Below are 18,054 nucleotides of genomic sequence, written 5' to 3' on the forward strand. Positions count from 1 at the left end.
ATCCATATTTCATTTTTTTTGTGTTTTTGTTAATTTTTGGTTAACAGTCTGAGTTGTTTCTCTTTTTTTAGTAATTATGTTGACCTATTTTACAGGTGTATGGTTGAAGTTCAGTTGTGATTCTTTTTTTATTTTTTAGGGTCAAATAAAACCATCTTCTAGTAAAACTTCATGTGTCCTGCTGAAGTTCAAATCTTCTATGAAATTCTCCTGGTAATTTAGAACATTTGCTTGTTTTGTGATATATTTTAGGGTGAAAAGTAAAAAATCCCCCCAAAAAAACAAAACAAAAAAAAAGATACAATTTTCTTTGGGAAATATTTATTCTCCATCAGCCGCAGGCGGTTGCCATGTTAAATGTCGCACTTTCTTGTGAGTTCATTCTGTAGCTTCCTAATGAAGACAAAAACAAACACAATCTACTTGTCACGAATCTTTTAATATGAACTTCATCTGTACATGACTCAATTCTAAAAAGCATTAGACGATTTGATTTCTATTTACACAAGAAAAACATGAGAATCCAAGTTCAACGTTCCATGTTTTTTAATAGAAAAAAGTCGTTACATAAGTGTTATTATAAAAGCATTGAGCACAACATTAATAAACACGAAGAATGTAATAAAAACAACACTTCTGTCTCGCACAAATGAGGAAAATCTTAAAAGTCCGGGAAACATGTCCAGTAAGAACATTCAACGAAAAAAATCCACAACAGGGACTGCACAGCATGAGTGTGGCTGTAAATGCTGTCAGTCCCCACCAGGTCTTTATCTTGTTAGATTTGTCGCCATAATCACAATAAACTCTGAAATGTGGCAAAATATATATATATATATTTATATGTATTATTTATGTTTACACTGTTTTGTCAAAAAAAATGGGCAAACAAAATGTAGAAATTGAAATGTCTAGCACCTTAAACATAGCTTTATATTAAGGACATGAAGGTGTCCCAATGCTGCCTGAATATAAATCAGATTATGGTTGTCATATTGACGACACGTTTAAAAAAAAAAAAAAGAAAAGAAAGTTGGAGCGCTTAAAAATGTCCACAGCTAGTGTCTTTACAGCAGGTAACACAAACAAGACAGCAGCTTCCTGACTGTTGCAGCAGTTCACCCATTTGATGATCTTCTGATGACTAATATAGCCACAACTATATATGAATCCAAGTCAATTGATAGCAATTATTTTACAACACACAGTTCGGAGGACAGGGAAGTTCAATACTTGAGATGAAACTAAAAGAAATGTGTATGTTGTTGTGTAGTAACCATCAAGGATTTCCCTTTACCTAATATCTTTACAAGTGAAGGTTATAGTATTCTGTTTTTGTTCAACTCTGTTGCCTGCTCTGTCAGTATTCTCATGTTTTTTAATCATCTATAGGGAAAAAAAAGTTTTGACATTCAGATCAATATCCAGAAACTTCCAATAGCCTGTGGTTCCAAAATGATCAGACAAGAGGAAAAAATGTGAAGTTTTGATCCATAACAGACAAAATTAACAGAAAACCAAAAAGAAATGTAACAAAAACAAACACAGGAAGATTCATCTACAAAAGTACACTTTTGAGTGTCAATTAAAATTATTTCCATATCAGAATAAGGCTCTGTGTGTTTGATGTTTTTCCCGAATCCAACACATTTTGCAGCACTTAAAATCTGCTTTGGGCCGGTCTAAGATCCTCTATGGGGGTCTATGAACATCAGCAACAGACCAAAATGATGACAAACTGTCCCAACACACAGACCCATGATTATGAACACAGGTAAACAGTGTTTTCTTTCCACTTTGCCCGCGATTGAGTTACTTAAATAATACTTAAACACAGCTGTCCTGCCTAATATTTCCTGTGAAATGGGACGTAGAAATAAGTCATAACATCAACCATTAAACACTCATTGAAACTGTGGTTTTTTCAGTCTGCTGCATGGAAAGGTAAACCTTTAGAGAATTTTCAGTTTAGAAACATTTGTTTTAAATAAAAAACATGCATCGGTACATCAGACAAGTTGACAAATTTTTCAAACACTATTATACATCTGTGTGTTCAGTCCAAGGCCTGGAATCAAAGCCTGCATTGCACTTGAATATTACATATGGTACAACATCGGTTGTGGTTTTTATGATCTCTATAGGAAAATAACAGCCTTCATATTGAGTAGATAACACCACCATCGTTAAAACCGACTTTTTTTTCTTCTGGTAATTGCAGATTTACATCCACACGTGGACAATACATTCACTGAAAACCGCCGACGGTGCATCCCATCACCTCGTATTTTTCTCCCATCACTTTGCTCAGTCTCATCTTCAAGATTTGGCACTTTGGGACGGCCTCAGAGGTGTCTGCGACAGAGTCCACCTTCATTCCCTTTGCAGAGGAGCGGGGTTTCGGATGGTTCAGGACCACCACCGGCTGGTTGGGACCCGGTCTTTTCACCGGCTGGTCCTTCTTCAGTGGCATTGGATAAATAACGGTACAGTCAGTGAGGCTACCTCCAGGTACCCGAGGCTTACATCCGGATATTCCAAGTTTGGGTCCTTTTTTGTTTTTTTTCCACACGCCCACCTGAACTCGCTTTAAAGAGATAGTCAAAAACTTGGAGGAGATAACATCCTGACTTGTGCCCGTTTGTGGCGGTCTGTTTTCTGCGGCCACCGGTGCCTCCGTGTTAGAGGAACATCTAGATTCTTTGCACTCTGGTGATTCTGAAGCCAAAGCATGGTTGTTTTTAGCCTTTCCTGCTGCTTCAATCACACTTCCTTCCTCTTTAATGGGAGTGTCTTTATGGACCACAACAGGTGGATGCTGAAAGCTCTTATCCTGCTCTTCCTCTTTAACAGACTCACTCTTTTTCTCCATCGGTAACACTTTGCAGGTGGAGGGTGTAAGTTTAATAACGTTGTTAACGCGCTGCTCTGATGAGGCAGCCATACACGTTTGCTCTGTGTCATTTATTGTTGCGCCGTGGTCTTGAGTTGGACTGCAGGAAACATGGTTTTTATCCATCACTATTCCTCGCAGAGCCATGACCAGTGGCTGCATTAAACCTTGGCCTTCCTGCGGCTGCTCGCTTAACGAAAACACAGAAGAAATTACTGGAAAATTCTGTGTTTGTGACATGTATCCTCCTGCCATCTCTTTGGATTTAGCCTCCTGGATCCAAGATGACATATTTCTATTTGTTTGATTAGTAGAACTTGATGTTTGTATTGACGGTCTGATGCTTAGATTCCTTGAAGTCGGAAAGGTTTTTTTGGCAACGCTTTCTTTGCCGACTAAAACTGAAGGAGGTCTTGTTTGTGGAGCTGTAACGAGAGGAAGACTGGAGGGTTTAGAAACTGGCCTGTTTTGCTGGTTCAAGCTTCCCACCTCTTTACCCGGCTTGCTCTTCAGGTGAATCTGCCCTGGTTCCACCTTCACAGCAGCGGATGGGTCCCGGATATTGTCAGATGGCCTCCTGGTTGCGATACTCTTGGGATGCTCTAAAAGGGAAGTCTTTCTGTCCTCCACCACCCTCGGAAGTACACCATTTCCCAAGCTGCCTGCGTGTGTTGTTGTGGTACTCGGCCTGCTGACCACCTTGCTGCAGATGACAGCAGGAGGGCCGGTGTTATGGTTCACAGGAGCTGATTTGATTGGTCTGTACCCACTGTTTCCTTCCCTGACAGGATTGAGGAGGCTTTTGGAGACCTTGTTTGGGATGACAGCCTCCAGATTTATTATTTCTGGCGATGTTCTTTTCAATCCACTTGTCTCTTTGCTGACTGGAATCGAAGGTTTTTTGGGAGCGCTGGCTGGGATGACGGCGGGACGCTCCACGTTGATTTCACACGGTTTCCTGTTGACTGTGCACATGCCCATGCTCACGGACCGCGATGTATTTGGACAGTGCAGCGTAGACGATGGTGGTTTCTCTGGTAAAATATTATGTGAAGCTGCAGTTCTTGTTTCTTTTATCACAGACTCATTCTCTTGTTTAGAGATGAGCCTCAGCTTTAGCTCCTTCGTCCCGTTGACCGTCTTCACCTCCATGAGTTCAACCAGGCAGCCTGCAGGTATCGACACTTCCTCGGGCAGAGAGACCGTTAGAGCCCTATTGTGCTGAATGAGACCCTGCAAGGCCGACATGTGTTCGATGTTGCCGTTAACATTTGACACATTAGAGTTAAGTGTTTTCCCTCTTTGTTCATCCTTTCCCAGTCTGACAGCGGGCGCGATTGGGGTGGGTACTGTCACATGGACAACGGGGGGAAGCAGTGACCGATCAGCAGTTGATGCACTTGTTAAGGCACTGGGGACAGAAACCAGGGGACTTTTTGTCACACCGGGCTTAGCAGGTCCTTGGTTAATGTTTTTAGTGTGTAAACGTTCAATGTGCTTCACGAGGCATCGCTTTCTCATGTATCCCTGTCCGCAGTGCGGACATTTCAGCGGGAACTTTGAAGTATGCTGCTGCAGGTGTTCGCTGAGCTCTGCCTCGCTGCCGTACACGTGGTTGCAAATGAAACAGTAAAACCTCGTCTCTGCGTGCTCCATCATGTGCTTCTTATACACTGCGGCGTCCGTCGAGGCAAAGCCACACTTCTCACAGTATTTCACGCTTGAAGTGCTCAGTAGCCGGTCCAACGTAAAGTTAGGATGCCCGCCATTCAAAGATGACTGCATGCTTTGATAGCTGACAGGCTTCATGGTGACTGCGAGATCACCTGGTTATCCTACAAAATAAACATCCATCTTCAGTTAATTCCCAGGGTCGGTTCCTTAGGAGAGCTGTCTGACACGCAGTGGATGATCTGCGCGGCAGGTGTCCACCTGGGAAAGGCAGAGAGGACAGGAGTCAGCAAGGGTGAGTGAATCCTGCAGACCACAGAGCATCGAGAGGAGGCCCATTAAGCCCCTCCCCCTCGCTCAGATCATCAAGCTTTTTTCTCCCCCTTCCTACAGTGTATTTATTTTTTGTTTTTAAAAACGTAAATAATGGCCTAATTTTTTTTTAAATAAATGCATTATTTAACAACTCCGTTACCTAAGTCGGCATCCTGAAGCTTCCTTCCCGAGCTGTCTCCCTCTGAACGGTTGGAAAAGGCCTTGAAATACCAAAGCAGGAGGATCTCGGAGACGACGCTCCGTTTTTCCAATGTTTGGGTTAACAAACGACTCCAATTTCCTACTTCCTACTAATTAAATGCGACGAAACGGAAGCTTTAGTTTGTTGAATATTCTCTGAACAGATAAATGCCCTTAATTCACCACATTTTCACGTGATAACGGCGCTTGTGAACGCAGCAAACCAAACCGCTCTAGGTTAGCTTGTCATTAGCCGACTGCTAGCGTCCGTGCAACGTTCCGGAAAACAAGCTGATATTTTTCGAAATAAAAGCATGGTCAAATAGATGGGCGTATAAACTGACAGGTGTTTTAAACAGTACTATATATCACTGCCCTTACAGTTAGAACAACTTTAAATCCACAAAAGTACTGCCTTGTACTTTCAGCAATGTAAATCCACTGTGAATGCTTTTATTGTTATTTTTCATTTAACTTTATTTATTAATTTATTTATTTTTACAAAATCCTTCTGTGTTCAGTATAATTTCACATTTAAAGGAAATCAATTAACGCTTTGCTTAAAAAAACGTGTGCGTGTATTTTTTCTGACGAATCCAAATCGCTTTGGAACCGGTCTTAATGTGAAGGGTTGAACCGGAAGCGGTAGTCTAGACATTTTTGTTTTGACGAATAAACATGGCGAACCGTTCGTTTGATTCTTAAAGAAACGCCACGCAAAGCTCGTATTCACCCAGCGTTGATGTACGTGAGTAGTCCTTCTTGCTACGAAAATAGCGAAATGCCCCGGACCAAAAATAAATAATTAAATAAATCATAATAATAAAAAATAATATAACGGACAACTTTCAGTGTTACACTGGTTTTCAAACAGACTCCCCCATTACAGTTTGTTTCGCTTCTAAGAGGCTCATTTGTACGTAGAGGCCATTGTAAACTGTGCGTTACAAAGCTAAAGCCACAGGAAGTGATTTCATGCTTTTATGTGGAGGGGGGTATAATTAAGCCTCGTCCCTCACGGACAGCGAGTGTTGTGTGACAGAGATCAACAAGGCTGACATTTTTAGGTGATATGTCATAGAACGTCATGCTTCTGAAAAAAATCTGCAGGTTGCTTCCTTCTGTTTCGCTGTCTTTCCCAAGGTGAGTCTAACGGGATGGGTTGAAGTTGATCTTCACGGATCATCCCGTGATACTTGACTGAGAAATGCAACTTTGTCGGTTTGTTTTGAAACCGCGTGCGTTAGTTGTGTTGTTGACATAGTTGAGAATGTCCTTCATGATGTTTGTCCAGGAGGGCTGGATCCGCTAAATTCAATATTAGCTTAATATTATAGAGCCACGGATACAAATTGATTCTGTTATTGTTGTAGTCCCCATACCGCGGCTCCTGTGAGCACCGCCGTGACCATTCTAAAAGTCTGTTTCTGGGATGTGCACGCTATTGTTGCCTGTCACAATGACTCAGCACGGGCGTTCACGTGACCCCTCACTTTGGGGTCGGCCCGCGCGCCTCCGTCCCTCCGCCGTTTCCTGGATACATCAGTCCTGCTAACCTGCGCGCGCGCCTGCAGTTTCAGTTTGTGTTCGCTAAGGAGAAAGTAGTTTATTTTCGTTCTCTCGTCTTTACTCAGACTCAGAGTCCTCCGCCGCAGCAGCATGGCCTCGGAATCTGACGCTACCCGCTTCGACTTCCTGGTGATCGGCGGCGGGTCTGGAGGTCTGGCCGGTGCTCGGCGCGCGGCCGAGCTCGGAGCCAACGCCGCCGTGATCGAGAGTCACAAACTCGGAGGTACCTGCGTGAGTAAAGCATATGCATAACTGCAATCACACGAAGTGTTCACGCATGTTTAAAAGTTAGAGTGAAAAGGACCAGCTGTACCCTTCCTAAAAAAAAAAAAAAAAAAAAAAAAGTTCAAAGGGAATGCATCCCATTCATTCAAATAACAAAGTATGGACAGGATCCGATCAGGTGTGGTCAAACTCACTGAATGTGTTTCCAGCTGGTTTGTTATAAGATCAGGATGAACTGAAAAGGCTGTTAACAAGTTAGGAGGCAGATCCATGTCTTCTCATGAGTAGACTTCCTCACAAGGTCATTTAAAGGGCCAATCGTGAATAATCTGGGGGGAAATCGGGAACTCAAAAGCAACATCTCTGTTGCTTTTGAGTTCATCATGAAGGAGAACGCTCCCAATCTAGACTGACGGGTTACAGGTGCAGAAAATAACCCCAGGAACATTTTACAGAGCGGAATTATTCTCCTCATGGCTGATATTTTGGTGACTTTAAACATTTTCAACGTCATTTCCCTCTAATGCGACTAAGAAAAAATTATTGCTGCACTTTTAGTCCAAACAGAGCAAAGCAGTTTAGTGTATTTTAGAACGAGTTATGAGAAAACAAAAACTCAAACACTCTGATTTTGAACGTGCAAGTCATGAAACGGGTGTGCAGACCAAACACAAGAGCTATACACTGATTTTAGTGTGACAGTGTTAAAATAATGTTCATACTGTTACACCATAACTGTGTTGATGTTTCTTCAATGACACTTATCTAATGTGCTGTGTCACAATTTCTCAGGTTAACGTTGGCTGTGTTCCTAAGAAGGTACATTTTTATTTTGCTCTTGTTGCTTCATATGTACACATATATATATGAATGGAATGAAGTAAAAAAATAGTTTAGGAAAGCACAATAGGAGTAATTACAATGGCATCAAATACATGTGTATGTGGATGTAGATTTATGGATTTATCTCTTTAGCTTTAATTTTTCTTCTTTAGTATCTATGTGTTTTGATTGCTTGAAATAAATCAAATTTCCACCCAATCCAAACTCAAATATTCAGAGATGTATAGGTTTAGTTTAATGTATTTTTTCTCCTAGGTTATGTGGAATGCAGCTGTTCATGCAGAGTATCTACACGACCACTGTGACTACGGCTTTGAGACTGGAAGCGTTCGCTTCAGCTGGGAGTAAGTGTCGACACAGGACGACCACGAGCTCTTTCAAAAGCTGTTGCGGCACTTCCTGGATCGCAGCGGTGTTCAAATCAAAGCACAACTGTAGCCGTGTTTCTCCACTTTTACCCACTTCTCTATCTTTGCACACATCATTGCTGAGTCATTGTTAAGAAAGCACTTTTAAAGGAGCGGTTCCTGAATTTCTAGACGGCCTGAGACTCCTTCAGGCGTGTCCATGTAGACCAGGATTTTGCTTGAACAAAAGAGGCAGTCAGTCACATTTGTAACTGAACACTTAAAGGGCAGCCTTTAAAAACCTGGGAATTAACTGACAAGTGCATCTATTTTGATGGCCTCAAAAGCTTGTTTTATGTTTAATTTGACTGTTAAATGACGGAGGAGGTTAACCATTTAACAGCGGAGCCGTCGCTGGCCGCAGCAAGTAACAGACGCTCTTTAAACTACTGTCATTTTTTTACTGTCTGCGCAATTACTAACATTCCAACGGATTACGAAGTTAAGAATTTCGATGCTAAACTGCAACACTTTACAGTAGTATAGTGTTCCATATCTGCTCAAAGCTGCTTTTCTCCACTTCATAATCCATTGAAATTTTTTCCACAAACGGTTGAAGAGTTACTGTAATTTGAAGGCACTAAAGCTCCGAATTAGAGGAATATAATCTATCATTTAAGAAGTTTAGTATTGCTTGGAAACCTCTTCAATACATCAAAATTACCCAAAAAATAAAACTAAACGGTAGGGTTGTGCCGATGGCTGACTGACATCACGATGGTGTCTCACCATCGTGATGCCACGCCCCCGCCACGCTGTGAGTCTACACCATAAGCCGCGGTTACATGTAAAAATATCTTGATGGGATCAATGGTCGGATTAGAATTCAACCGTGTACATGGGCCCAGAAAAACTTTTTCTGATTATAACAAACGTTCACATGGGTAAATCATTCGCACATGCGCAGTAGTGTTTGAAATACTGGAAGAGGAAATGAGTTCCGCTGAGAGGCTACATACATAGATATCTGGCAGCTCCGTAATATGCGAGATGATCTTCTAAACGTGCTTTTATTAATGTTACGGTTATTATGAAGCGTCTGTTCGCTCATCATTTTCATTTTAATCCGTGTGGTCAGTGCTTTTTCTGTTGAAGAACGGAGCTGGAATAAGCCAGGCTAAGAGAGGCTAACACCCGCGCTAACAACATTTAGCCTTTGATGAACATAAAATCCATGCGGGAAATTCTGCAATCTGCAGCTTGGCTGAACGTAATATGTGGGAATAACATCAGCCTTTATTTTGTCGGAACACGACTGGAAACACAAATCCACGTGATTGTTTGAACGTTTTCTAAGGACTGAGCGAAATTTCTGCTTTAAGCTCACACACCCTGCCCCAATTAACAGAGCCGCTGTGTGAGCTGACGGTCTGAGCTCTGGCCGGACACACTCTTTTACCGGACGACCCGGTTCTCCTGAGTTCGGTAGCTCATTCACCTTGAGCTGCGGGACGGATCGCAGTCCGAAGTCTCCCACACATAGCGCACACGTAACAAAGCATCCTCCCTTCCCATCAAACACCAAGTCCGTCTGTTCTGCTCAGAGACACGGTCGCTCAGTCCACCGGTCCACTTGACTAATCAGGTGCAGAAGCGGACCACTTCTTTTCTATTTTGCTTGTTATTTTTATTTTTTTGTTAAAGTCACTCCCCTCAGTTTAAACTGGATCACCGCAGATGAGTCATTAGTTGGGAAATAAAATAAATGAAGTAGTAAGGTAAAATAATGAAGAAGAATAATTATATAATAACAAAAAATCAATCCCTCCCCCCCGACGATATCATCGTCCATCCCGATGGTCGTCAACTGCCAATTTAAGTGACATCGCCCAACCCTTCTAAACAGATGTTCGTCGACTGGTTTAAATTGGAGTGGAGCATCTTCTGCTCTCTTGGTAAAAAAATCCCAACTCACGGATCATGAATGACGAGTATTTTCAGTCTTGCTGATATGATTTTTGTGTTTTATTTTATTTTGCAGAGCTCTTAAAGCCAAAAGGGATGCATATATAGCACATCTAAATCGCATTTATCGCAACAATCTAGACAAGGTTTGTTCACCATTCTTTGTTTTTAAGTTATTGAAAGGTTTCACCTTCTTTGTTTCTTTTGAGATGATGGACTTTATCGTTCTTTTTAACCTTCTCCTCTCCAGGCTAAAGTCACTTTCATCCAAGGCTACGCCAGGTTCACAGATGATGCTGAGCCCACCGTGGAGGTCAACGGGAAAAAATACACAGCGCCTCACATCCTCATCTCCACTGGAGGGCAGCCTTCTGTTCTGAGTGATGAGGAAGTTCCAGGTACACCAAGATTTAAAAACCCACACGATCATCTTTTGATCTTTTGTAAAAAGCGTTTCCAGTGGTCTTTTAATTACGATTTTGCTTTTTTTTTGCCAAAAAAAAAAACTGTTGTTGACTAGGACTAGAACATAATTTCTGCAGAGTGGAAGTAGTTCACTAGAAAATCATCCCTGAGTTGTGGGCGGGGCCGTTTGTGCTGAGTACGCCTGTTCCCTCTTCCCCTCCCCCCTTGCTGAGAGCGTTCTGTTTACACGCTCTTCTGTTTATATGTGTTTCATTAACAGAAAAATGCTCCAAGAATATGCTAAAAACACAATTTTCCTTGGTGTGGGATTGACATTTCTTTTAATAATTTATACTAAGGGGTATCAAACGGTTTTGTCATTTCAGGGGCAAGCCTGGGCATCAACAGTGATGGCTTCTTTGAACTGGAGACCCTCCCAAAGTGAGATTTTGACTCCTCTTGAGTTGTGTATTGTTTGACATCAGAGTCTGAATTGACCTGGTCTCCCCGATAGGCGCAGTGTGATTGTGGGTGCTGGTTATATTGCTGTGGAAATGGCTGGCATTCTGTCCACCCTGGGCTCCAAAACCTCCCTTATTATCCGACAGACAGGAGTAAGAAGCAAAGAGCGGCTGAGCATGGTTCTGGACCGCCGACCGGTGCGTTAACATGTCTCTGTGAACTCGCCCTTCTCTCTGTAGGTTTTGAGAAACTTCGATGCCTTGATCAGCGCCAACTGCACCAAAGAAATCCAGAACAACGGCATTGATCTGTGGAAGAACTCCCAGGTGAAGTCTGTGTGTAAAACGGAGAAAGGCCTGGAGGTGACCATCGTCACCAAAGACCCGGACAAGACCAACGATGAGAAGATCAGCGTCATTGAGGAGGTGGACTGCCTTCTGTGGGCCATCGGGAGGCAGCCCAACACGGCCGGTCTCAACATCGGTGCCATGGTAACAGTCTGCTCGCATTTCTCTAGATTAAAACCTACTAGACTTCAAAAATGCACACTTAGATGAACAAGATCATTTTTAAAAGTTTGTAATATTTATTCTACAAAACTGAGCCAAATGTAGTGCACCTATATGTAGCCTGGCGAAATCAAGCCTGCACAGGACACAAAACTGTCTTTGGGTTCTTTATTCCAAAACAAAAATGTAACTCAGGATTTCAGATAAAAAAAATGGTAATCAGGAAGATAAAAAAACAAAAACAAAAAAACTGTGAATCTATTATGCCATCTGGATTCTTCTTTTAGCCAGTCACTTTCCGATCTTCCAAAATCACGAAAGAAAACAAGTGTAAACAAAACAAAAAGAGAGAAAAAGATCAAATTTAAGGAAAAGAGTACACAAAAATAACTACAGCAGGTGGTCTGTGGCCCGAACTGTAACAAGGATGACAGCGAAGTTGAACACCGGCCACATTAACTCCGTCGAGCACTGCTTTTTATGTTTGTTAACCCTCTTGACGTCTGTCAACGGCTCTTCACGTCAGGTTTCAACCGTCTTGAATCCGCAGATCAAAATAACTGTCAAATAACGGTCCGACCGTTGTTCCCTCTTCAGAGTTCATCCTTTCCTTGCTGAACTAGTCATTTAAAATTCAGGAAACGCCACCTAGTGGCATAACCATGTACCTACATTTCCTCCACTTGGCTACATATATCATATTATTAGAATATTTTATAGTAATAATCTCTATTATTACTATTATTTTTGGTTTTACCCGCTTTAACCCTCCTATTCCTTTCTACACCATCTTCATTTAACTTTTGGTTCAAATGCATCTACAATTTAGAGCTGTTTGCTACGACAGTATTAGGGCCAGCATAAAATAAACATAAGAAATTAATACACAAGAATAAAGTTGTAAAAGTATAAGAAAAAGGGTGAAAATGTACAAGGACAAAGTCCTAAAATTATGAGGAAAAAGTCGTAATTTTATCAGGAAAAAGCTATGCTTTTTCAAAAATAAAGGTGACGGTGTGAGCCTCCGTCCAGATGACGTGGCAAATAAAATGCATTTATGGTGATTCCATACGGCTTTAGCTTATCACAGGAAGCCATGAGCCGTAATGCGTTTGGACCTCTGCGCTGCCGACGGCGTAAACGGCTGGAAATCCTCTCCTTGTGGGTCAAGAATCTTCTGAAGAGGCCCAGTTATTCATAATTCTTTGAGTTCATTTAAAAAGCATTTTGACCGTGTCTCGTATTTTTAGGACTTTATTCTCATGAATGTTTGACTTTTCTACCACTTCATTTTACAAATGTCTTTATATGGTGGCCGTCATACTCCATCATAGTTTCCATTTCACGTGATTCCGTGTCGGCTTCGACTTCATGACGCGCTGCTGGCAGCATGTGAGCTTCAGAAAAAGTGGTGCAGAGATTGCTGCTGTCTGATCTGAGTGAAGTTCAGCCGCACTTTGAGAGGATTATTCTGGCAGATTGCAGGGATCTAAAAGGCTAGAAAGCACAACGAACATCAAGATTAAATCATTTAGATAAAAAATATTTGGCTTTTGTGTTCTTTCCTAAAGACTGTTTCCTCTGGTTTTGTTTACTTAGATAAACACCTATTGTTGCTAAAGTTGCCCGTGAAGGCAGTTTGATCTTGTCCTATTTGATGCCCACCCTGCAGGGCGTGGACACCGACGACAGAGGACACATCATCGTGGACGATTTCCAGAACACCACTCGATCTGGCATCTATGCTGTGGGAGATGTTTGTGGCAAAGCTCTACTCACGCCTGGTAGGACAAACTGACTGACAGAAACCCTGAGAGACGTGTCTTCATGCTGACTTCTGTCCTGAACTATGCCACAAATCCCCAGAGCAACAACAACGTTTTGCATGGATGTGGATCCGTTGAATAATCGACATCATTTCTTTTTCTCTAACAGTGAAGACACATTAGACATATGGACTTCTGATTTAAAAAGAAATCACAACATTTAGCTTGAAGCTCAGCCCTGGTATAAAAAAAGAAAATAGATGACTCCTCCAATGTCCCCACAGAGAAATTGCTTAACCTTTCAACAGTGAGCTTTAGCTCCAGTGTTGACATTCTTTCAATTGCCGTAACTCTTCAACGGTTTACGCGATTATAGCAATTCCAGTGGATTCTGCAGCAGAATCTCTGCAGAATCCACTGGAATTACATCAAGTGCTTAAACTATAGTTCAGAGAGCATGTTTTGCTGCATGTTGCCAGCACAGCTCCAGTATTAAAGGACTAGTTGTGGTCGATCCGGGATTGGATTGTAAGAATCCCTTAACACTTTTTCATTAGTTGCTCGCACCATTAAAATTAAAAACGTTAACAAAATTCCGTTTTTAATGAAATATTTCCCCAAAGTAGTCATTTTCTGTTTCCAAAAGAAACGCATGGTTTTATATCGGTGAAACCCTGTCACAAGTAGGGCTGTAACGATAACCGCATCACCGCGGTGATGAGGTCATCACCGCATCACCGCACGTTTTTTGTTTTTCTTGTTAAGTTTTGCATATGGCGCGTGAATGGAGCTTTAATAAACACATTAAACACATTCATCTTTCCTGATAATTGACTTTTTCTGCTAGTCCTGTGTTCAGACTTTCCTTCTTTCTTTCAAACTGTTTTCTCCTTCTCTCCCACCGCTCTCTCTCATAGGCGCGCGCTCTCGGTGCCTCCGCGCTGCACGTGCCACGCGGCTCCCTTTACGCACAGGAGCGCGCTTTCAGAAGCACACAAACTCATTCTACAACAGAAGTTTTCGTCTCGCGAGGAAATATGACAAATTTACCGCGTTCTAATTGTTAATTTACATTGTATTCATTTCGGTTTCAAGCTGCGTGCGTTCTTAAGGGCGCGCGACACGGCCGCCCGCCGGAGGATTTTGTGTGCGTAGGGAGGGGGGGGTTATTAGGGTTCACCTTCACTCCAAACATGAACGCGCGCTGTTAGATTTCCATGAATATCACTACATGGTTTGTTTGGGAACTATTTTTTGCAGCGTAACGTTATGTGTCTGTATAAACAAAGGCGGACCCTCCTGCCCCGTGTTCTTCATGGCTAACGGAAAAGTGACAAAGTGTCTGCAGTCTGTTTATTACTGGGCAATATTTAATATTCTGAGAAAATGTGTGTACCAAAGAGCACAGGTGAAGGCTCGCGTGCAGCTAGAGAACGGTCCGCTGCAGAGGGATCAACACGCACCCCCAACACACATGTGCGCACCTTCCTCCTACATGCAGCGCTCCCCACAGTCACAGTCAATCCACAACACCTATATGGGCTTTATATATAGTTAGTTCACTAGTTAGGTAGTAGTTAGTTGTTACTGTTATTTTATAATAAAGAATACTACGTTGCAATTGTATTTATTTCTGATGCGGCCGCCGGGGGATTTGGGGGGGGGGGCTGCGGTTAACCGCGACACCGCGCCCCCTGGTGGTTCATCACCGCGGTGATGAAAAATCCAACACCGTCACAGATCTAGTCACAAGCACAATGCCACAATGTGAAATGGGACGTTGGTCGCTCAGGTGATCCTCTCGCTTTAGTTTTGTGGCACTATAAAAACCTCAAACATGAAAATAGGACTGTAGTGTCTCAGGGCCTACAGTCTACCCTGAAGCACTGCTTCATTAGTCATCACAGACTGAAATCCATTCATGCGCCCAGACGTTTTGAATCATTCTATTGTTGTTGTTTTTTGTATAACGGTGTTCCCTTGTTTATCATAGGGCTCACGTTCAAAACTAGAGATCCATGTGAGGTGCATTCCAGAACGTGCTGAATGGCGTTCTTGAACCTTTTACTGCATGGTGTTCATACTGGACCAGCAGGGAGGGGTTCTTTTTATTTTTATTTTTTCTACTGTTTACCAGCGCATGTCTGCCACCTACGGTTGGAAGAGGCTTGGTGCATATCTTGTGAATCTCGCTCCAGATTTTTTCTTCCACAAAGCTATTCCAAAATATGAAAGACTTGGTTTGATATAATCCCGGCCGGACACAAACTGCAATTGTTCGTTTCTCCTCCACGATCAATTTAGCACTTCAGTGGACTTAAGGAGCGACATCCATTTGTCACTGCCAAATCCGAGTCCCTGATTGGTCAAAGTTCAACCTGTTGTCGCTTTCAATGCGCGTTCATTGACCATACATTTTGTCCGTAGAACATGAAAACTGACGTAAAAACGTGGGTTGCGACGCGTTTGAACACTAAAACCTGAAACGCGCATACACGTGCGTTTACATAGACTTTTCGTAGAGAGTGGTTGCTTGATCGCGCGTTGCTGAGGGCGGTGTGAACAGAGCTTTATATCTTGGAAACAGCCTCATATTCTGATGAGATTTTTAAAAGTCCTTTGTCCGGATCCCACTGGGGCATTTCTTGATCTTACATGGGCGGTTTTTGTTTTTTTTCTTCCAAGGTTTTGTCAAACTTTTCAACGATGGGGAATGCTTTTGCTGCAAAGATAATGTGGTTTAAGGATGCTTTGTTTCTTGTTGGGACAGTTGCCATTGCTGCAGGCAGAAAGCTGGCACACAGACTGTTCGAGGGCAAGAAGGACTCCAAGTTGGACTACTCCTGCATTCCCACAGTGGTTTTCAGTCACCCGCCCATCGGTACTGTGGGCCTCACAGAGGGTGAGTCCAAGGCCTTTATCCACAAAGACACAGCTGTGAAGATGTTTGTTGCTCACCAGCACTTTATCATGCTTTTCTCACAGAGGAGGCCGTCAAAACCAAAGGGAAGGAGAATGTAAAGATCTACAAGACCTCTTTTACTCCGATGTATCATGCCATCACACGCAGGAAGAGTCAATGTATCATGAAGCTGGTGTGTGTGGGCAAGGAGGAGAAGGTAGGAGCTATCTCTGTCCTACAAAAAAAACTACTGTCTTCCCGTTTCTACAGAAATTCTGCATAATTTTGTGCGTCTGACGTCTTCAGGTGGTGGGCCTGCACATGCAGGGCCTGGGCTGTGATGAGATGCTGCAAGGGTTTGCCGTTGCCATCAAAATGGGCGCCACTAAGGAAGACTTTGACAAGACGGTCGCCATCCACCCCACCTCATCCGAGGAGTTTGTGACGATGCGTTAAAGCGAATACAATCTCCGCGCCTCCCCTGTTTCCTTCAGTCAGCAGCCAAGACAAACACAGCAGGAAAGAGTCACCTCACATAAGCTTGACCACTTGCTTTATGAAACTCATTGCACACTTCCATTTCCTCTCATTTAAGTGACCTTTTTTGTATCAATTGTTTTTTCTACTTTATCTCTACGGACCAAGAGCAAAGTATGGTCCCCTTAGACTTTACTGTGGGTCTTGAGTCATGATTGTACACTCTGGATTCCATTTGAATGAGTGAAACGGAAGTGATGATTCACCAGCACTTGTTGGATTGCTTTGGGGGGGTCAGGTAACCTCTCTCCTTGTGTTTGTGTTTGACTTGTCAGTCATTTGTTAAATGATCTTATAAAACGGATGCTTTGAGGCACCAATTTATTACCAAAAAAATAACATACATCGTTTTAAACTCTAATAAAGCTGCAACTTTTTTCCAAAGTGTTGGATTTTTTGTTCTTAATTTTGATATTCTGGGCTTAAATCTGTTTAGAAGTTCATAAATTGCGTTCTACGTGTTTTATATGGTTCAGAATCAAATAAGATGCCAACAAAAATTTCTAAATAGAAAAAATACATTTTATTAATTATTTTTACTTTCATATATACTATTGTGATTTCTAATGGAGTGTTTTAACCCTTGTGCTATCCTAGGCACTTTAACATTGGGAGTTGGGTCATCTAGACCCACTAGACAGTGCTCTGAACCTTTTTTCTTCAATGATTTGTGATCTTCACTGGTGTCTATGGATTACATGAAATCTTTCCACCTTTATCCACCTTTGTCATGGTAGGGAGAACACGTCAATGGAAGGGGGGGGGTCATCTAAGATAGCACAAGGGTTAAAATGAGTTACTTCTGTCATCTTTAAGGTAATTTTGGAAACTCATCAGCTTTTAGAGAGCTTATCTTTTGTTTCCCACTGAAGTTCTACAGTAAATGTGTTTGCAGGAGATCATTCATATTTAGTTCTAAGGATGAAATGGAAAGTGGAACCAGGACAACAGATGGTTGGTCTTTCACCATCACCTCAAAGATGATCACAAAGTGCTTATTCTTGGACAAATGGGTAGGTAAGACTGACTGGGGATTGGAGGTGCATCTTGGAGGAGATTAAAAGAAGTATAGGCGGAAACCAATGTGTTATATCGCTAGAGGAGACACGCCCGCTTGAGAAGCCTGGCCGACGGTGGGGGAGCGCGACGCCATCTTGGTGAGGTCGTCGGCGCCAACATGACAATGCTTTCTATTGCCTTAAGTGGCATCTAAGTAGCTTTTATATAATATATGAATATATATTTATACATGTATAGATATATAATTTGTTGTTGTCAAATAATAGAAACAGCCTTAAATGCTCAAACCTTAATGAAAAATGCACACTTTCAGGACTTCTTTCAAATAAAGAAATTTTTACAAAGAATTTTTAAAAATAATTTCTAAACACTTGGTTTTAGACCTCTTTGACATGTAATTTAAATTATTTAGAAAAGCCCAACA

The 18,054-nt window shown here is 42.1% G+C and overlaps 2 protein-coding genes and 1 long non-coding RNA gene across 4 annotated transcripts; 1 reads left to right on the forward strand and 2 right to left on the reverse strand.

Annotated features, from left to right (window-relative positions):
- Positions 1 to 420: 420 nt before the first annotated feature.
- Positions 421 to 5,698, reverse strand: znf518b (zinc finger protein 518B). Its single transcript, XM_011479870.4, has 2 exons — positions 5,040 to 5,698; positions 421 to 4,825 (listed from the first exon to the last, which is right to left on the reverse strand). Exon 2 carries the CDS (start codon positions 4,700 to 4,702, stop codon positions 2,249 to 2,251), a length of 2,454 nt encoding a protein of 817 aa, XP_011478172.3. The 5' UTR covers positions 4,703 to 4,825; positions 5,040 to 5,698; the 3' UTR covers positions 421 to 2,248.
- A 232-nt stretch (positions 5,699 to 5,930) lies between these two features.
- On the forward strand, positions 5,931 to 16,994 carry gsr (glutathione reductase). 2 transcript variants are annotated; one of them, XM_023958978.2, is made up of 13 exons: positions 5,931 to 6,223; positions 6,715 to 6,880; positions 7,667 to 7,693; positions 7,973 to 8,061; positions 10,106 to 10,175; positions 10,280 to 10,427; positions 10,821 to 10,875; positions 10,949 to 11,048; positions 11,136 to 11,387; positions 13,078 to 13,189; positions 15,942 to 16,073; positions 16,157 to 16,290; positions 16,380 to 16,994. In XM_023958978.2, exons 1-13 carry the CDS (start codon positions 6,168 to 6,170, stop codon positions 16,527 to 16,529), a joined length of 1,491 nt encoding a protein of 496 aa, XP_023814746.1. In that variant the 5' UTR covers positions 5,931 to 6,167; the 3' UTR covers positions 16,530 to 16,994. The 2 variants fall into 2 exon arrangements, with proteins under 2 accessions (XP_023814746.1, XP_023814749.1); XM_023958981.2 differs by lacking the exon at positions 5,931 to 6,223 and having other exon boundaries at positions 6,762 to 6,872.
- On the reverse strand, positions 6,672 to 7,220 carry LOC144994717 (uncharacterized). The gene is made up of 2 exons (XR_013658308.1): positions 7,069 to 7,220; positions 6,672 to 6,876 (listed from the first exon to the last, which is right to left on the reverse strand). It is a non-coding gene; the product is annotated as an uncharacterized LOC144994717 (long non-coding RNA).
- Positions 16,995 to 18,054: the final 1,060 nt, after the last annotated feature.

The sequence above is a fragment of the Oryzias latipes genome, chromosome 10, assembly GCF_053564925.1.
Source record: "Oryzias latipes strain Hd-rR chromosome 10, Olatipes_Hd-rR_3.1".
NCBI lineage: Eukaryota > Metazoa > Chordata > Actinopteri > Beloniformes > Adrianichthyidae > Oryzias > Oryzias latipes.